The 21,701-nt window shown below is 41.0% G+C and overlaps 1 protein-coding gene across 2 annotated transcripts in view; it reads left to right on the forward strand.

Annotated features, from left to right (window-relative positions):
* epas1b (endothelial PAS domain protein 1b) overlaps positions 1-21,701 on the forward strand; it is a 48,385-nt gene that overhangs the window by 12,003 nt on the left and 14,681 nt on the right. For both annotated transcript variants that reach the window (XM_056396089.1, XM_056396088.1), the window contains 5 exons: positions 9,320-9,510; positions 14,587-14,753; positions 16,582-16,669; positions 18,476-18,594; positions 19,001-19,203. In XM_056396089.1, coding sequence (XP_056252064.1) covers positions 9,320-9,510; positions 14,587-14,753; positions 16,582-16,669; positions 18,476-18,594; positions 19,001-19,203 — 768 coding nt within the window. The remainder of the gene's footprint in view (positions 1-9,319; positions 9,511-14,586; positions 14,754-16,581; positions 16,670-18,475; positions 18,595-19,000; positions 19,204-21,701) is intronic.

Consider the following 21,701-nt stretch of genomic DNA (forward strand, 5'->3'; position numbering starts at 1 on the left):
CAGCAGCTCTGTCTTCTCTTTATTGTTTTTGGTGTGTCTCGTTAAGATTTGCACTCGCTGACTGACTGACTGCGTTTTGCATGCGAGTCGATGTGCACATGTGTTGTCCTGTAGCCCCTCGGGCTCCGGTTTACAGCCACTGACTGACAAGTTAATCACAGAGGGAGAGAGAGAAGTGGCTGAGAAAGTTGGAGGGTGTGTAGAGAGAGAGAGAGAGAGAAACGTTGAGGGTGACAGACGCCGTCACAACAACTTGACTCAGAGACAGCAGAGATGAAGAGTCAATGCATTTTGGCTTGAGGTAGAAAAATCACCTGGTTCTGCTGCATTGTTCTGTTCTCACGGGCTCATTATGTTGACTGACGGCTGCAGCAGCTCCACAGTCACAACCACAAAGTGATGAAAACGTGTTAAACTGTGGATTCACGAAATGACAAATTATTACTAACACCAGTCCGTCATCTTCTCAAGTGATTTCTAAACATAGCTGAGTCCTGAAGACGACATTTTATTATAAACACGGGACAAAATCTGCAGGTGCATTAAGTTTTAGTAGAAATAAACTTGCATCAAGATTAGTTTGAATTAATTCGCATTAAATAAAGACTCTACAAAGAGTCGAGCTCAAGAGAGGCGTGTCAAAATAACTACTCTGCTTTTAATTAATTCCACTCGCTTCCACTTTGCCGTTCTTCTGATCAGTGTAAAGCTGCTGTCAGTCTCATGTGGACTTTTCAAATTAAAAGTATGATCGGAAAGAAGGAAAATGACTTTTGAGCAGCTGGGATTTATTGATACGAACGTTAAACGTGGAGGATTTTTTGAGTTTTTATTGACAGAAAATAAGAAAAAAGAAACAAAGGACTGTCGCTTTAATATTCTATATGTCATTTTTAAATTAAGGGGTTAAGAAAGGTTAAAAAATTACCCTTTAATCTGCTGATTATTTTCTTGATTTATCAGTTTATGTCAATTTGAAGCTGAAACAAAGTCAAAACTATCGATTGATTATTGAAATTGTTCAATCAGTGAATCGACAAATTGTCTCTTATTTTCAAAAGTTTGAAAATGATAATTACACGACGACAAACTCAACAGAAACACACAGTGCCTGAGATGTGCGGGGGGGGGGGGGGGGGTTTACAGGCGGAGTCATCGAGTTGTACGTCGATAGTAATCGATCGATCGGAGAATACAACGCCAGTAATATTGACTGGTGTTGAAGGTAACGGTGACAGTTTGTTCAGACTAGATTAACTCTGCTGTCACCACTGCTTCACATTCTGTGTGTGTGTGTGTGTGTGTGTGTGTGTGTGTGTGTGTGTGTGTGTGTGTGTGTGTGTGTGTGTGTGTGTGTGTGTGTGTGTGTGTGTGTGTGTGTGTGTGTGTGTCCGGCCTCATGTGTACATAACTGGCCGTGTGACTCTGTGGTTTAGAGTGACAGCGTTACTTCTGTCACTGAGGTTTGAGAATGCCAGGTATGTATTTTCTACCTGTCTGACTCTCTCTCTCTCTCTCTCTCTCCTAATTGAGTAAAAGCATAAAGTAGCAAGAAAATGTCAATTCCATCTTCCTGTTATTAATATCTGAGTCTCAGGCCACGACAGCCTCTTTTTGAAAGCTACAAAAACGAAGCTAAATCCGGCGTTATGAGCTCGAACGCAGCGCAGGCTGCAGGTCGACTGCAGACGTCCTTTTTAGGGCTTACGCATGCGATGTTTGCGTGAGTGCAGGGTGATGAAAATATCTGGCAGCCCGCATCGCCCCGGCTTGGGTTGCTATTCTCACAGTCTAAAAGAGATGTGCCAATGAATCGGAGCAGAACAAAGAATGTTTCTGTATCTGCTTTTACATCATTTTCTGCAGAGAACAGAAATCTGAGCTATGACTCATGACTGTTTCTTTTGTTTTGTTTAGTTTTTTTTGTTTTGGCAGCTTCGACTTTCCCCCGTTTGATTCATATTTTGGTAAAGGTGTCAGAAAGTCGGAGGTCACGGATTCTATTTTAGGTCACGGCGTTCTCTCAGCCTTCAGTGTAAATCTGTCGGCGAGTGAAGGATCGTCACTCGCGTCACAGTTGTAGATGTTTTGTGCAGAAACGCAGAAGCTTTAGGGGAAACTTTTAATATGAATTTTTAGTTTAATAGCTTATAAAATAAATTCAGAATAAGCAGAAATGTGACTCTTGTGGAGAACCACATGATATTAGGCGATTTTAAAGAAAGAAGAAGAAACTTAAACGAATCAGATGATGATAATGAAGTTGATAAAAATCTCTTTTCTGATACAAGTTCATCCTCAATCTCTTGTCAATAATACATTTTCTTGTAAGTATAAAAACTTAAATTAAAAACATTATAATATAATGACATTTTCCTGTAAAAGTAAAGCTGTTTTTTCTATTTACTATTTTTCTACAACTTTATTCTCACTTTTCTTTTTTTCTGTTCTTACGTTCGTCCTGTTCGTCTTGTGTAAAGCAGAGAGTCTCACCGTCGCACTTGATAAATAAGTTTTACAAGTTAATGGTTTCCTACTGATGCCCTTTTTGTGATGATCCCTTATCAGTTACCAGTAAAATCTTCTCATGATCTGTAGCGACCTGAAAGCTGAACGCATGGAGGTGAGCGAGCTGATCAAAGCGAGTTCTCAGTGATTATAATGAGATGTTTTACTGATCCCTGCGTCGCTTCGTGTCCCGTCATCACCTGATTCTCTCTAAGACACTAAATTAAAATAAATCTGGCCTTTTAAAAAAGCCTTTTCAAGAGCTGTCGGGATGTTTGAGAAGTGTCCAGCTCTCATCGGGACGAGCTGAGTGACTGACTGGAACAGTAATTGGCTGAACTTGGATACTTACTGTATTTTCCACATGGCTTGGTTGCATGAACTCGGTGCACTCTGCGGCCAGACTGTTGTGTCTTGTCGAATGTGTGTCTGCGGCGGGAGTTTTATATATGCAGCACCGTTTTTTTAATCTGATGTCACAAACTGCTTCACAATAAGACAAAACAGACACACACAGCAAAACAAAGGCGAGTCTAAACAGGTGCTGTAGGTCCAGGGGCGTTTTATTTTTTCTCAGACGGTATCCACAGATCCTGAGGTGGCACTGACTGACGACCTCAGTTGACCTTTTGGGCGACACGGACCTGTAGTGGATCAGGGACGACCGGGCAGAGCTCTTGAGAGTGGATTCTGGTTTTGACCATCAGGAGCAGCAGCATTTTTCAAATTAAGGAAATGTGTCAAAAGTAGTTTATTTTGTCAGATCAGCAGTTCAAAAACAAAGAAATGTTTAATTTACAGTTGTATAAAACTGAAAAAAACAGGATTACTCAGTTATAAAAGTTGTTGTTTATTGCAATTGGAAGTTGATTAATGGATGAACTCATCCACAGAAAAATAACCTGCAACTACTTTTCTTACTCGTGTGTCACTGTGAATATTTAATGTAGTTAAATGCTTTTCAGAAGCTTTTTGTTCTTGTTGCTTGAACAATAATATCAGCACTAAAGTGGAGTCACAGTTTACCTGAGATGCAACAGGTTATTGATACGTGCGGTGTCATTTGCTCATGTTAAATATAATATCCTGACTATATTTTCAGGCTGAAGGTGTTGAGTCCGTTCAGACCAGAGCTTCTCCGTCAGCCCGTCATTTTATCTGAAGACTAACGATGAAGGACATTAGCTCGTCGGCCGAGGACAGTTTCATTCAGCTGAATACAGACGATGAGACTCTGGATGCTCTGAAAGATTTTCCCTAAAGATCAGATAGAAAGTGGCAGGTAGAACGGAGCCGCACCTCACCACTGTACTCATACAGTACAGTACAGTGTGTGTGTGTGTGTGTGTGTGTGTGTGTGTGTGTGTGTGAGTATGACTGAGGGGGTCAGTGAGTACATCACAGGGCTCGGTGCCCTGGTGAATCGCTGTGATTCCCATTGTTTCGTATCCTGAAAAAGTCCGTAGGGACCTGCGGCAACAATGGCCCCAGACAATCAAAGAGTGGCACCGTACACACACACACACACACACACACACACACACACACACACACACACACACACACACATCCAGTAGAAAGGCTAGCAGAAGTTAGCTGTTCCAGTTGGCTTGAGTCAGCCGGTGGCCGCCTGCTCCGCCATCCGCTGGCTCGTCAGTAATGAGGGTCTGGGTCACTGTCAGTCGGGGTTAATGAGTTTAAACCTCGGAGAGACGAGCAGGGAGACGCACTGATGGGACATACTCTTGATAAGATAAGATAATGGTGCTTCTGTGCTCTGCTTTTCCTGTTAATTGTGCGCTCTCCTCTCCTTAATGTGCGTTCGCATGTGTGATTGTGCAGCTCGTGTTTCTGCGGGGTCGAGGGGGAAACTGCCTCTTTCAACTTTGAACCGATGTAACCAGCGACGCTGATGCTGTTGATGTGAAACAGATGATTTTCACCTGTTGTTGTTGTTTTTGTTTTGTTTTTTTTAAAGCATCATGATCTTAGTTTCAGCATGAAAACATCTTGTACACAGGTTTTTCTCAGCACGTAAGCAAGATTTCATACGTGATGATTGAAGAGCTGAAGCTGCGGCACAACACGGCCTCTCAGTTTAACTGAGTCCTTGTAGTTTCATTTTATTCATTTATATTAATATTTTACTTTATTCAAAGAGGTGAAAAATATGACATGTTTTTTAAACAAATACAAACAAATACAATTAAAAACATTACGCTTATATTAGGTTGTCTTTGCTGTTTCTTTTGAATTGTCTTCTGTTTATTAATATTATTATAATTATTATTATTATCATTCTATGATTCATTTCTTTCTTATCTAGTATGATGTTTTTATGTTGAGGTGCAGTTTTGAAATGAGCCCTACATGGGTTTCTTACGTCACCTGCACATCCATCATATACAGTATATTTGTAATGTTTTATATGCGCAAATAAATCAAATAAAATCAATCATATCATTTCTATTGGAAACAGGTTGACAGACTTTTTTTTCCCCCCTTGTTTTTAAAAGAAAAATATATACGACTCAGTGATGATGAATGATGAAGATTTGCAGTGTAAGAGTCGGGAAAAAAAAGATTTTATAATAATAATAACTTTATTATTTATATACAAAGCAATAAAAGAGACAGGGAAAAGAGACAGAGTGGGAGGCGAGTGTAGCACGGAGGAAATTTGCCCGAGGATCTCAGGCAGCACGTGTGTTCATACGGAGAGCAGCTCTGAGACAGAAGGAGGTGTCACACCACACAGAAAAACATTCAACAATTTTTCACTTTAATGTAGAAAAGATTGTGTTTCTGCTGCTGCTGCTGGCTCTGAAATGCAAAGATAATTTTTTTAACGTGAGTTAGAAACGCAGCGTTGTGGTTGTAGAGGTGAGTCCAGACTGAGGTTTTCAGGTGTTCTGGTCTGGTCTTTAAAGGAGGAGGGAGAACAGGAGAAGCTGTCGTCCTCTGTAGAACATCCCGGGTTCTGTATAGGACCAGATACTCCGGAGACAAACCTGAATAATGCTCTGAGTGTGTGTGTGTGTGTGTGTGTGTGTGTGTGTGCGTGTGTGTGTGTGTGTGTTGTTAATGTTGGCAGCGATGGAGTGTATTGTTGGACCGAGTGAATAAAGCGCTGGTACATTGGCTCGAATTCAAATGGTCTTGGACGCAGCCGCTAATCAGATTCAAGAAATCACAATTTCATGTTGTTTCAATTCGATTTTGAGTTCAGTCTCATCCTGTTAAACCTCAGAGATTTAAATGCAAATTCACGTTTGTCTTGACATTTTGCTGTTGCACAAAAGTGTTGAAGGATTTACAATAACAGAAAACACTGAGTTCATACGGAGTTCTTCTTCTCGTTGTAAACTTGTGCAGCTCAGTAATTATTAGCTTTGGCTTTTACTTATTTTCTTATCTTTGTGGGTTTCAGGTCTTCGGCTGATGTGTTTACTGTGGCTGCACATGTTTCTGCTTCATTTACTTTTTGCGTTTTATTGCGAAAATATTTCTCCTTTTTGCACAGTTGTATTTATGTATTTGTGTGTGTGTGTGTGTGTTCCTGCATGTTGCAAATCTGGCACAGATGTGATCCACTGTGATAAACTGCATCGTGTCACAGCAGAGGGGAGGTGGTGGTGGTGGTGGTGGGGGTTGGTGGTGGTGGTGGGGGGGTCTAAAGTTCAAGGCGGCAGACACACACACCTCGTCTGTTGTGGTTTTTTGAAGTTATCGTCGTCACAGAACCTGCAGACAGATCAGAGGCTGAAACACTTTCAGCCTCACGTCGTCACGGCTCAGTCGGCGCCTCTGAAGTACAGCCGTCATTTAAGTGTTTAATCCTCCTCGGGGGACTCGTGCATCTTTATGAGGCCTGAACAGACTCTTAACTCTCCGCTGCTCCTCTGTTTTATCTGCTGACCACAGAATCATTACCTTTTTAGTTACTGTGGAAATAAAATGTGGTGAAAGCTTAAATACCTAAGAACCTCACAATAACCTTCACCATCCATCCACTTCAGAGGGTTAATGACTCTTTATTTCCTCTTCTGTGTTGTCAGTGGAAACGTGTATGAGTATGTAAATTATTACTAAAAGCATGTTTTCAGAAAGTGGTGAGATGAATTGATCTTTAATCAGTATTAATAATGTTTTATTAACCGCACGTTTGTTGTGTTTCTGCTTTTAGCTGCAGCTGAAATTCACTGATGTCTACCTTCATTCTGCTCTTTTTATTTTTTAAAAAACAACCAATAAAAATGAATTTTTGTCAAGAAGGAAACCTTTCATTTATACTTAATATTCATTCAGCAGCACGTTTCTGTGTTGAATTATATACGGCAGTGTGTTCATATCGCTCGGTGGCTCGCGGCTCCATGTTTACGTGTTGGTTCTACGTTCTATACAGACGGACACTCGGTCTTAATGAGCGTTGGAGCACCAGTGTTGAGCGTAAGACAAGAACCCGGCCGAGCTCCATGTGTTGATGTCCTAATATGGTTTGTTGGATCACAGTCTGAACCTCTGGACTGTCTGTCTGTTTGAGCTTTGACATCAGAATCTGACTCGTTTCATTTCAGCACATCCAGCCAGAAACAGTACTGTTTTCTTTTTTTTTTTTTGTAGACATGTGTGGGATGTTAATAATAATAAATATTTTCATTACCGGTTTTGGCCGGTGGCTCTCGTCTCCCAACAACAACTGAATCAACCTGAGGAAATGAAAATAATCACCTGGCTCTGCTTCTCTCGGCTGTTGCCCACTTTAAAGGTTCTTGTTAAAGACAAACTGTCATCTGTTAGAACACATTATACCATCAGTCACCTTCCTCTTTTCATGGCTCGCCTCCAAACACGTAGCGTCCTCCTCCGTTTCCAAAGTTCACATTACATTTTGCTCAATAGGTCTTTCTCAATCCAAATCCAAATGAAACGCGTCGAACAAACAAACACATGAAACTGGACACGAGTCCGTTCAGGAGCTTTAAGTGTTATTATTTTTGTTTTGATAATGTCATTTTTCTCATTATGAGACATTGTCATGTATTGAAGTTGAAGTAAATGTCAAAGAAGCTGAAGCACGACAGATCAACTTTATATCCATGTTGCTCATTTTGTGTTTCACCGTTTCTAGAGTTGTAATAATTTGTCTTTTCCTTGTTTTCTAATTTGCCAAATAGTGGCAGCTTCTACATTGTGTGTGTGTGTGTGTGTGGTTTGTTTTATTTTTAATATCCAATATTAGTTTTTGGACAAAGACGTTTTTATTAAAATGAGATTTTAAAAGTATTAACTTTTTGAAAGAGCTGTAACTCGACTCTGGTGATGGAAACTCTTCACACAGGAAACGAGGCAGCGGCACATCTTAACAAGCTGCTCGTCTCTTATCTCTCTATATATCTCACCTTTTTCTTTGCTCTCTCTCTCGTCAGGGAGAGTTTAAAAAAAAAACAAAAAAAAGCCCCACTATCGCTCTGACTTCCTGTTCCATCACAGACAGTAAGATCCCCTTCTTCAGAAAGACCCACAGATATTAGAGCAAGATGTCCTTTAATTCACCTGCTCTGACTCAGTGACTCATGAAGTGACATGAGTCAGATTCTCTTTGAGCCAATGAGATCAGGGTTGTCATCGACCGAACCACAACATAAAAATAGTATGAAAATTCATCTTCTTTTTTTTTTTTATTTTTTTATCTCAAGCCTTTCCAAATATGAATAGTTTGCATGAATAACACAGGGCGCTTTGTGCAGCGTGCACAGCAGCGTTTGAGGCCGATGATTGGATCTGTGGCCTGATGCATCTGAAGGGACGGACAGTTCAGACGTGTGGAAAAGAAAGAAATGGAAAAACTGAGCATTAAAACACATTGCGGTTGTGTCTCAATACACATCTTCATTTTTTTTCCCTTTTAAGTTTAAACTTGAATTATCCAGAAAAGGAAACGTGCATGTGGTGGCGTGCTGCAGATTGGATTCATAGTCATTATATCCATATTGTTCATATTGTCTTATTTAAACAATTTCTTTTCAAGACAAGACAAAGTCAGTCTTAACATTTGTACAAAGTAAAGATAAACAACATAAACAGTCGTTTTACTTCTGGGGGTTTACATCCTGAGTCCTGCAGAGGCGTCTCCACACACACTGCAACATGTTCTTGATCCAAGCACCAGTTGTAGGCGCAACAGTTTTGAGAGCTATCAGTATTTACATTTTACTTTGATTTGATATACGAATAAAATCTTATTATTGGAATGAAATCAGGCAGGTTCTGCTGCTACCATCAGATATTTAATGAAGCAGCTGGTGTGATTAGTGTGACTGAGGCCAGAGAGAACAGAACTCCTCCCTGTGTTCACAGCGAAGAGCGCCTTGTGTTTGAACTTGTGCGTGAACCTCGGTGAAACTGGCTGTGACACACTGTGGACAGTTTGTGCTTGTCGAATCACATGGGGATTTATGGTATTGGGTTCTTTGCGCTGCTATTTGCAAACAGCGGTTTAGCGGCGAAGTAGGAAGGAGCTCAGACAGTGTGTGTATTCATACAGAAGTTATGGCTTCCTGATACAGATGAATCGGTGAGGTATGATTCTCAACAAATAACTACCAATGAACCAAAACAGGTCTGTCAGTAAGAAGAATTGATTTCCTCAACAACAAAAAAATGTGTTAAAAAAATGGAAATTTGAAATCACAAATCACAACAATCTGTTTCTGTATCAGAATCAGCTGTTTTCAGCTTCGGAGAACAAACTGAAAGTGTAACTAAACTCCTGTCTGTGTTGTTGTTGTTGTTGTTGTTGTTGTTGCAGGAGCAGCTCAGAGCGTCGTAAGGAGAAGTCCCGTGATGCCGCTCGCTGCAGGCGAAGCAAAGAGACGGAGGTTTTCTACGAGCTGGCTCACCAGCTGCCCCTCCCCCACAGCGTCAGCTCTCACCTGGACAAAGCCTCCATCATGAGGCTGGCTATCAGCTTCCTGCGCACACGCAAGCTGCTTGCCACAGGTGTGGACCATGCACCACACACACACACACACACACACACACACACACACACACACACACACACACACACACACACACACACACACACACACACATATGATCACATGCAAGCTGCAGTGTTGTGCATTTAAATTAAAAGGAAAATATGCAAATCCCAGCAAGTTGCAAGTTCCTTATCGTATCTGGCCAGATGAGTGTGCGTGTGCTGATGATGATTAATTGTCGGTGAAGTAGGAAGGTATTTGCGGGACCTTTTCTTTGCACTTCTCCGCCTTCCTCTTGTCTTGTTTTTAAAATTAGACGCTGAGGAAGCTCCACAAAGAGACACGACCTATTGTTCTGGAATTCCTCCACGGCCTCGAAATGAGATCAGAGCACAACAAAATTAAACAACTATCGCAACGTCAGTGGTCAAGAAGAAAAAAACTGTTTATTTTTCTTTAACAGAGTTGCGTAACGGTTTGTTCATTTCATTCGTACTTCAGCCTTCAACACCTGGACTCCATTAAACTGGGTCATGGTTCAGCAAAAGTCAGATCTGTTCTTTATTTATTTATTTATTCACCATTAAGTTAATTAACATCCAGCTCTATAGCTCTGGGCCAACCAGTGCTTCGTTAAACAACTCTTGATTTGTAGAGTCATCAATCAGAAAATTGATCAATCGCTCTCAATGATTATTTTATTTGTACAGCACATTGTATGAAGTAAGAGCAGCTCAAAGTGCTTCACAGTTAAAAGTAATCAACATAAAATAACTACAGGTAAAAACAAGTTACACAAACGGACCAAACTGGCATTTAAGTGTCAAAACGTTTACAAAGATCCTTCTGTTGTCTGTTTAAACCCAACAAAATATTTCCAAGAGCAGTAACCTTACTATATATATAAAATAATCATTATCATACTTTTCCATTGTTGTGTTGAAGTTAAAAAAATATATATTCAAAGATGTTCTGCATTTTCACGTCACTATGGAAACGGAGTAAGTTTCATTCCATCCGTATAGACTCGATTTTAGCCACACCCCTTCATTTTGTCTATCAGGAAGTACGGCCGAGCCCCTCACCCTCATTGGCTGCAACTTTAAGGAACATATTTTCTGCAATTAAGCAAGTCTTTTTGAGGTGTTATTGCAGAGAATGTAGTTTTCATATGTGTACACCTGTTCAGAACCGTGCTAGCTAACCATGTGCTAACTAGCATCTGTTTAAGATTTGCTCAAAATGATCTAAAAACAGTCATGAACAAAGAAAACTTTGGTAAATACAATGAATCTCTTTTGAATACACCTGTGAAAACTTAAAATAATAAAAAATATATATTTACAAGGTAGATGTAAACAAAATCTTAATAGGTCAATATAACCCTTCTTATGATATTATGTTGTATATTATTGTGTTTTCATACTTACAGATTTTAGGAGAAAAAAAAAATATAAATACAATATGAGAATTAATTGTACGATTACTAGAAATGTGTACTTTGGATATTTTACTTTATTTAGATATAAAGGTTTGGGAGGGAAAGATGTTTTGAACTCTGAAGAGTGGACCACATCTATACATTTTAAGGTATAAATTAATATCTACTTGTGATAATAAAAAAAAAAGTTAATTTTAATAATAAAATAACATATTTTGCTTCAACTATCAACATGTTTTTCACGTATACAAAACTTTGAGTTAAGTTAAAGGGTTAAAAAGATGTTTTGATGCTTACCCCCGGTGGTATCTAGTTATGCGGATAGTTTCAGTTTCATGTTCCAAGATTTTGAGATTTCGACCTCTAAAGCTGCAGCCGCCACCCTGACACAATGAAGGTAAATTAGACTGTTTGTGGTGCTGGAAGCATTGAGAAATTATATTTGAAAGAAAGACCTCCCTGGAAACAGTTTTTGTAATGTGGGTGATCTGGCCCTTTTTTAAATTCAACATTTAAAAGTGCAGCTATTAAACGTGAACAAAGACAAAGATGGGGGTTTGGGGTAAGGAGGAGATTAAGAAGAATGGGGGGGGGGGAGAAGGAGGCAGGAGGGAAGGTAGAAATCATATATGTGAAAGAGAGGAGGCATAAGGAAGAGGAGGAGGAGGGAGGAGTAAAGGTAATGAGGGTAGGAAAGCAGTGGGTGAGGAGAGGAGGAGAGGACAGGGAGATCCGTGAGATGCAGCAGCAGATAGAGCGTTATCAGGCCGGTTTGATTGCTCCGCGATGGAAGGAGAGATTGGAGAGGAAGCGAAGAGCTCTGCCCATCGTTCGGCTGGTGCTGGCATTACCCCCGCTAGCCATAACACCCGACCGCCTTGGCGCCAAACATGCTGGCATGCACACTCGCATACACACACACACACACACACACTCCTACACACACTGTATATGCACCCGAGAGCACATACCGTATGCAGGCTGCTGTAGGGAACACCTCTGTTATATAACATAAGCTTGGTTGGAAGCCAAAGAACACTGATGTGCAGATTAGCAGGTACTCAAGAAATGAATGTGTTTTCTAACTGACTCGACTTGTGATTGGTTTCTGAAGCGTTTTTGGAAAATATGTTTGTTTACCTGTCCTAGAGTCCAGAGTTGTATTTGAAGATAAATATCAATTTACTGCAACAGAGATTAGTTCATGATGTGTTTAACTGGCTTAGCTCAAAGATTAAAAACTGAGGGGAAATTGCAAGTGTAAGAAAATACAGTACACATGTCTGCTGCACAAATTGTATCTTGTTATTTTATTGTGTTTTTAGCGTAGCTTAGCACAGAGAGCAAGGAAAGCTACTAACCAAACTTGGTGAAAAAATGTACATCTTTTAGCAAATTAAGCTTAAGGTTTTATTTACAGGTTATACCTTACTCATTTAACACATACTGACATGGACTTAAAAGTACATGTAGTTAGGTCTGGGATGTGTTTAGCCTAGCATAGCACAATAGCTAGGACCAAAGTCCTGTTCCCAAAGCTATCTGGCTTTTATTTATGTCACCTGTCTTATTTTTGGCAAAATCTCATTTACAACTGAGATTAATTTCAACATTGTTAATTTAAAAGTAGTTTGGCATAAGAAAGGTTCTTTAGCATTAAGGCTGCACATTTAAATAACAGTAGAAATGTAAAAAAAGCTAGCGTATCAGTCAAAATTAAAACAGTGAAGCTTGAAATAAGTCTTAAATATAATGCTAACCACTAACTCCTTCTAAAACCACAATGTCAGGTTTTCACATTATTATTTTTGCACCATAAATAGGAAATAATGTGCAAATAAGATAGCTTTAGTCTAGGCTAAACAGATTTACTGTGGATAAGACAGCAAACAAGAATATTTCCCCAAAAAAGTATTTTTCAAGCTTCAGTCCAATGAATCTCCACCTATTGTGGCTAAAACATTAAAGGGGCTATAGTTAAGATATTGCCACATAGCTAATGTTAGCACAGCTTACTTACTAGTCTTCAGCCACCTGCATTTACAAGACAAAAGGTTATAATACTTCCTGTGACCAGAGCTGCTTCTTCAGGACATACTGGACGCTACAGTGACTCGGTATCGGAAAATTAGCTGGTTAGCATGCTAACTTCAGTGGAAGAGAAGAAGTGATAGAAATGGAAGCAAAACAAACAACACTGGTGTCACTCTCCACCGCTGGAGACAGCTCTTAGTGAGTAAAGGGATGAAGTTTGATGATCTTAAGTAAACAGCTGTTAAAGCTAACGTTAGCTATGTAGCGATAGGAAAAACTTACAAATAGCTCTTTTTAAGTGATGTCTTTCCTCACGGTAGGAGAACCAATATTTAGTGTTACCAGGTTCAGTTTTCAATCCCCTACTTCATCCCATTAGTAAAATTTAGTAGCTGACAAGTTGTTTCCTTTATTTTTCTTGTCCTTTTGTCATGAAATTCTAAGAAAGAAAACATGAAATTTGAGCCTCAGTCGATGTATCTCTGATCAGAGGGTAGATGACGTTAACATGGTTTCCTCTGACAGTTTTGTTTGGCGTTACACACCCTAAATTTAACCTTTCAAGTTTTTCTGTTAGAAAAAGTCATGAGAGAATAGCTGTGAAACGCAGAAGAAAATCGGTGAACTCAGTCACATTCTGTCCCAAGTGAGTCCTATGTGTCGCTGCTGTCATGTCACTTCAATCTGTTCAGTACAACAGAACAAATGTAAAATAATAGAGAGGAAATGATTATCAGAGCAGCAGCTGTGCTGTCCCTATCAAACACTCTTTTCTGAACCCTATTATTTTGAAACGAGGGCGGTTACGCAACCGAAGAACAAGAGAGAGAAGAAAAGTGCAACTCAGTCCAAATGACTGGTAATCACAGCTAAGTATTTAGGCCAAAGGTGCCGCTGGTCTTTGGACCAGGCCCCAAGAGTCTCCGCAGCTCCCTGGGGCCCATGAGAAAGCTCTGGGCTCCCCCGGGAGTTAACGCTAGCTGGGCCCGGCTCCAAACTCGAGTCCCAGGCCTCACTGGGAGCCTTGAGAGCCTCTCTTATCTGAGGGAAGCACACTAGAGGAATTGCAAACTTCCCACCCTCCGCCCCCGATCGACTACTGGGCTTTGTTCAGCGTGAAGCCACTGCACACGCACACACACACACACACACACACACACACACACACTCACACACACACACACACAACCACACACAACCACACACACACTCCCTCTTGAGCCGGGCCAGTTAGGCGCTAGCTATGTTTTTTGTATCAGTTAGCTCTGCAATGAGACACACTGGAGTCTCTGTGTGTAAATGTTTGGATACTGCGCTGTACATACTTGAACATAATTACATAATATGTAAGTTATGTTCTAAAAGTGGGCAGCTATTATGAACGCTTGTGTAGTTTGGGTTTAATTTGTCAGGGTTGGGGATCAGGAGTGGCCTGAGACACAGGAAGAAGCTGCACTGGTTTGTTTTGGCCCCGAGCCAAAGCTTCAATAAGGAAAACAAGCCTGATGTGTGTACACACACACACACACACACACACACATTCACAATGATATTATTTTATAATCGGCATTGAATGAGAGAAGTAACCCTGCCTTGTTTTTGCCTCTCTCCCTCCAGGCAGCAGCAGCAGCAGCAGCAGCAGCAGCAGCAGTGACGGTGACGAGGACGGACAGATGGACAGTCTGTACCTGAAGTCTCTGGAGGGCTTCATCACCGTGGTAACGTCAGACGGCGACATGATATTCCTGTCTGAGAACATCAACAAATTCATGGGGCTTACGCAGGTACACAAGCATTTCAAAAAAACAAAAAAAAAAACAAGAAGCAAGTCACGTGCACACTCGTTTTTAAACTGCAACACAGACACCGTCCAATAAAAGTGACGTGCACGAGCCTCTGTCAGTTCACAGATCTCAAACCTCTCTCCATTTCCCTTCAATGAAGACGTGTTTACGCCCGTTATGAGATATAATTATTTGTATATATTTTGTAATTTATGGGAGAGAGGAAGAGAGAGCGGACGGGAAGGTTTCACAGCAGCGACAGTCATGGGGCGGAGACGTGGATGTAAACCGTCAGTCAGAGAAGACTGTTGTGTCTGTGTGAAATGCCTCTCATACCAGCAGTGGGTGTTCAGTCCCGACACAGAGGTTCAACTCTAAACACACATCATCCGGCACTCACTCGGAAAGCAGATCGTTCGGTCACGAGGTGGCGGTTCGTCTCAGCCTGACGAGGTGTCAGCAGAGCGCCCACCTATCAACAGTCTGACTTCCTGACTATCTTAAGCCGGACTGGCATCCAGTGAATTCTGGGTAAATTAAGACTTTTTCTGAAATTAAAAAAAAAAAAAAAAAAAAAAACGGCCGACAGAGGAACCGAAGCAGAAAATGTTTTACTGTGTTTTACTTTGAAAATTCAGCGAAGAGTGAAACAATAAAAATTAAAAATTCTGATTTCGGTCTCTAAAAACTCTTCTTCTTCTCTCCATAATAATGTTAACAAACTACAAATTATGAGCCGAGTTTCCCTGTTTTTTTGTCGTCTCGTGCTGCTTGTTGTTGTTGTTGTTGTTACCGTGGTAACATTGGTCTTAGGCCTGAGTTAGCCCCGGAGGCACGATGGGTTGAAGATGCAGATTCTCCGCAGTCCGCCATTTTTATGCAGTTTAGTCTAAAAAATAAAAAAAAATTTAAATTAAAGAGACTGTGAGAAAGAATTTTCCAATTGATTTTTTTATATATTTATTTAGTTTTAAATGTATTTGAACTTACAAATGGCTGATTGTTTCATGGTTTTACAGCAATTCAGATTTAGTTTGAACAGTAACAGCAGAAGTTAACTGACACTAAATAAGTCATTTAACCCAGAATTCAGGTTGTTTTTCTGTTTTTTTTACAAACCATTTTTTAGTAACTTTAATTCATCAACTTAGTCACAAACACCATTTTCGGGTTAGTTACTTTTACCTCAGCAGTTTTAAGAGTGAGGCGTGAATCCGTCTCACCTGGCGTCACTGAGGCCGCGGTGCATCAGAGGGATGAGCTCCCAGAGCAGCTCTCGACGGGGAACCCTGCACCTTAAATAGCGCCTCATCTCCGTCATACACGTGGGCACGAGCTGTTCAGCGGGAACCCGATGAATATTTCCATCGTATACGTCCCTCTCTGTGAATTCGTGAAATACTAGAGGGAGAACGTGGAAGTGTAGTTTGTCTATAAACTGTGGAACAGAGGCTTTTGTTTGTTGTCCTCCTCCTCGTCGTAGTTGTTGTGGATTTTTGTCGAGCGCCTGCAGCGATGAGTTTCTGTTTGTTTTGTGCTGAAGCTTTGAGAGTTTCTGGATGTGACACACTTGTTCAGTCCTGTTGGCTGTCGTTCCTCACGCTCGCAACCCAGTTTTTCTGCTGTTTATCCCAAACAATCCGCTGTTGTTGCTGCCAGAAGTGGAAAAACAAAGCGTGTCTTAACTTCAGTGTGGAAGCCAGAAACTGTAAAAGCTGCAAAACACAGATATTTGTGGTATTTATGAGCAACGATAAGGATGATTTTAAAAATTTATTTTTTATATATATATATATATATATTCAACAATGGTGTTTTTATGTTTCAGGTGGAGCTCACTGGTCACAGCATCTTTGACTTCACTCATCCATGTGACCATGAGGAGATCAGAGAAAACCTCAGCCTGAAGACAGCCGGTCAGCCCACAATCACCCACACAAATCTTACTGTCATCCTCACTTTTAAAAGCCATATATCATTCTCATTCCTCTCTTGTGCTGTGGAAAACTCACTGCACGGCAAGTCCCAAACAGAGCAGGTAGATCCTCTGGAGAGCGGGAAGTCGAGGGGTCTCCTGTTTATGATTGAAAGAATATAAAAGCAAAGAAAAGAGTTATAACTTTAAAATTAAACGAGTGACAAAAAACCTCAGAACAAATCAGGTCTTGAAATCAGAAGTCCTGCAGTCCGACACACACTTGGCTTTTTTTAAAAATTGTCGTACTTTTGGGGAAAAAGCTTGCATTTCTCTAAAACAGTAAATATCTATAATGTTTATAATGAAATGAATCCAAGTAAAACACGTCAAAAACAAACAAAGAAAAATGAACATGTAGAGTGTTTTTTAATAAATTCTATCTCATGAAGAAGTGTCCAGAACAAACATGAGGGTCAGAGATCACAGAGAGGAACCTAAAGAGAGACATAGTGTGTGTGTGTGTGTGTGTGTGTGTGTGTGTGTGTGGGGGGGGGGGGGGGGGGCTGCTCGGTACGTGTGCAGAGGCGAGGGAAAGACGATAAGAGCTGAGAAGATGAGAAAAAAATTATCTACCTCAGATAATGAACATGGTGAGTTATAGTTACAGCGACGTGACACATACGACGTGTTTCACACCGAGAAAAAAAAAACAGGTTTACATAGGAAAACAATGCTCTCTCTCTCTCTCTCTCTCTCTCTCTCTCTCTCTCTCTCTCTCTCTCTCTCTCTCTCTCTCTCTCTCTCTCTCTCTCTCTCTCTCTCTCTCTCTCTCTCTCTCTCTCTGACACTGACTCAACTGTAGTTAATGACTCTTATCAGCAGTGACCGCAATACAGTATATTTTATAGTCCCTTTCCCCTTTAACACACTTTCACACACACTTTCACTCACACACACACACACACACACACACACACACACACACACAGACCAGAGGAGACAAGTCGTGTGACGCTCGGTTTCTTTTAAGTGTGACTCTATAAAGATAAAGACACACTTGAGAGTGTGCAGCTCGACAAAAGACACACTTCACCACTTTGCTGTGTGAGGCTGAACTCTGACCTCGTGATGTAACAGCTTGGCCAAGTTTCAGGTCCTGTGTGTGTGTGTGTGTGTGTGTGTGTGTGTGTGTGTGTGTGAGTGAGAGAGAGAGAGAAAGAGAGAGAGGCCTCAGCAAGTCTAAACCTTGACCGGTTTCCCAGTCACATAAGAGAGAGGCAGATGAAAGGAGGGTTTAACTCTGATTTATTCATTTTGCCACGGAAAAAAAAAGGATAAAATTAGGAGCCTCAAGCTGCGATCATCAATCAATCAATCAATCAATAAATAGATTAATTAATCAAACAAACTTTATTTGTACAGCAGGTGCTTCACAGACGACAGATGAGAATAACAGAAAGGTGAGAATAAGAGACAATTAAATAGATTTATTGAGCTATAATAACATTAGCAGACAAAATAATTTAATTAAAGAATAAAAGGTAAAATAGAATAAAATACAATTTAGAAAACAAAACGTGAATAAAATAAAGTGACTAATGGCTAAAACCCATATTTAATGAAAAGCCAGAAATGATGAAACTATAAAAGTGAAAGTTTAATAAAACACAAATCTGTTAATTTATGAATTTATCACCAGAAACAATTAATCATTAATTGGATAATTTTCTCACTTGTGTTCTTCCATGCACAAATAATGCATCTGTTCTTTGTTCTCTCTGTGACGCTGCTTCGTCTTCCACAGGAAGCAGCTTTGGTAAAAAAGGCAAAGAGCTGAACACCGAGCGGGATTTCTTCATGAGGATGAAATGCACGGTGACCAACAGGGGACGCACCGTCAACCTCAAGTCGGCCAGCTGGAAGGTGAGGCGGAGGAGAGCCAACACATCTGCAACATCTGCAACAGCAGGAAAACACACCCAATACATTCCAGTGCAGACGTTACCTCCAGATCAGGAAGCAGCCGAACTCGTTGGCTTGAAACGAAGCAATTAGGCGACGTGATGCTGATTTATGTGAATAATGTTCAGAATGATAATGAGCCACAACAGTGAAAATAGATGAAAGTCTGGAAAACATAACATCATTTTAGTTTGTTTGTTTATTCATTTATTTATTTAATTATTTATGAAACCGATGTGCTGCACAAAGAGTCTGCATCAGAATCAGGTAAAAAACACAATAGGCTAGTGGTAATGGCCGAGGTCAGGTCCAGCTTCACTGTTTTCACTGTGTACGCTTCATTTCCTCTTCCTGCCCCTCCCTCCAGGTGCTGCACTGCACCGGACACCTGAAGATGTACAACAGCTGCCCTCCCAGAGTGCTGTGCGGCTTCAAAGAGCCTCCGCTCACCTGCGCCGTTCTGATGTGCGAACCCATCCCACACCCATCCAACATCGACACGCCGCTGGACAGCAAGACCTTCCTGAGCAGACACAGCATGGACATGAAGTTCACCTACTGCGACGAGAGGTGGGCGGGGGAACACTTTCACTGTCGCACACAGCCGGGTGACACAGAAAAGTGCAGACATACACAAGGAAACTAAAACATTTATATATTGTTTTGTAGTTGTTTTTGGATCTGTGGCTAATTAGAAACCTTTTACTTTTGTTTAGTTTTAAGGCCAAAAACACCTCAACAACAAAACAGTTAATTTATAGAAAAATATCCAGAGTCAGTGCAACAGTCAAACCGGTCTCTTCTTTCTATATATCTTGTTTCTATAACATTTGAAGGCGTTTTGGGATCATAGTCAATCGAGAAAACCCCTTCTTTTGGGGGGGTCATAAGTAACTTCAGATTTACCTGTGCTGCAGTCTACGGTGGCCCTGAGGACTCAACACACTGCAGTGTCTGAAAACACACACAAATAAACAAAACACAAACAAATTCAGAATGTTACTCGCATGTGTTTCCAGGGGACACTAAAAAGTGACGGACCCGGCGGGGACACACTTGTTCTTCAGTGCTTTGGGACTTTTGAAATTAAAAGCATTGAACGACAAGTGCAGATGGATGGATTATATGTTTTTATAATACATCCATGCAAGTGCGTCCCACTTTTTAGTGTCCCCTGGAAACACTTGAGCTTTCAGAGTCACTGTGTGCAACAGGTTGATTCCTCTGAAAGATGTACAACAACGACACATCAGAAGTTACCAGAGCCTCGAATAACATCTCACTTAGAATTATAGTTATTTCATCTTATAATTGGTAAAAACAAATACTCAATAAGTTTTTAGTAATAAGAAAAAAGAAGAAAGAAATTATGTTTAGAGCCTGAAAAATGGCTAAAAAGGGTTAAATTAAATAGAAAGCATCTTCATGCTGAGGAGCTCTGCCAGTTAAAACACAGTCCTTAAAAGTAAAGTGCACACACAACACACACACACACACACACACACACACACACACACTCTGACTGATTGCAGTGTACTGACTGAATCAGTTTGACTTGGCATGGATCTCATGGGAAATGTAAGCCAGAGATGAAACATTAATACTTTAATATGATGCTGTCACGATATCGTCGGGCTGTGCCAAGTGTTTCTGATCACAGACACACGAGCAGGCAAACCTACACACACACACACACACACACACACACACACACACACACACACACACACACACACACACACACACACACACACACAGAAAGAATAAATACACACACATTCTGGTGTTTCGAAGTGTTTGAGTGTTTGAGATCACATCAGCCACGACACCAGGATGGCTCAGAGTTGCTTCCCCGCTGTCATCTTTATGTGTGTTGTGTGTGTGTGTGTCACCATGGCGACAAATATTACATATGAAAGGAAAATGACCTGTCCTTTTTGTGGCCAACTCCATCTCACGGACGCGGCGTCCACCTTGAAGCCAAAGAACCGGTTCGTTTGCAACCGAATATTATTTTTTTCTCCCACTGGCACGAGGAAGTGACGATGCACGCACACTCACATGCACGCACACACACACACTGATTTTGAGTTACACAAGCACATGCACGCAGACCTGTAATCTTATCAAGCTGCTCATGCAGGACAAAGGTTTCTTTCGGAGGAAAGTGAGTGTGCACTTGTGTGTGTTGCGTGCACACGTCCGTGCGTGACCGTGCTACAAACAAGGACCCATTTTCTTTTTCGCCTTTTTGGTGCAATTTAATAGCCGCCCTGAAAATCTTCTCTCCAATTACGCAAATGAGTTTATTGTAGGTGGGTCGCCCTCCTGGCTCAGCAGGGACTTACACTCATTAGGGAAGGGACAGAAAGTTTCTTTAGCTCATGTCTGGCAGTGTGAGCGGTCGAGTGAGGGTGAGGGAAGGAGAGACAAAGGAAGAGTGAGAGCAGGGAAGGAGGGAAAACGGAAAGAGAGTTTCTCTGGAGTGTTTGTACCTGAAGTCTGCTGTATTTTTATTCAGCCAATCAGAAGAGAGGCTCAAGCAACATGTGAGAGAATGGACGACAGGAAAGACTTGAGTGTGTAAAAAGCAAAAAGAGAAAAGCAGCATGGAGGGGGGAGGGGTCACGTGTTCTGGTAGGAGTGTATCAATCATCATCATCATCATTATAATCATCATCATTATAATTTGGTTCTATTTTAGTTGCGACTGTTTTTGGATATGATTTTATTTTCTTTCTTTTTTCTCCCTTGTTTTTTCTATCTCCCATTTTTCTTTTGCCCTTGTCCTTAATTCACTTTCTCTTCTTCACTGCTTTAAGATGTATCTCTCCTCCCCTCGCCTCTCTTTCATTTTCTGTCCCCTCCCTCCCTCCCTCCCTCCCTCCCTCTCTCCAGCCTGAGGCCTGCAGCTGTCAGAGTTATGTAATCTGAGGACAAGAGCCTCTGTACCACCAGACCTCTCTCTCTCTCTCTCGCTCTCTCTGGCTCTCTCACAACAACTCCATCATCATCCACAGATTATTAATCTTCATCCTTCTCTGACTTGATAACTCACTGTTTATCTT

Source organism: Seriola aureovittata, chromosome 14 (assembly GCF_021018895.1).
Source record: "Seriola aureovittata isolate HTS-2021-v1 ecotype China chromosome 14, ASM2101889v1, whole genome shotgun sequence".
Taxonomy (NCBI): domain Eukaryota; kingdom Metazoa; phylum Chordata; class Actinopteri; order Carangiformes; family Carangidae; genus Seriola; species Seriola aureovittata.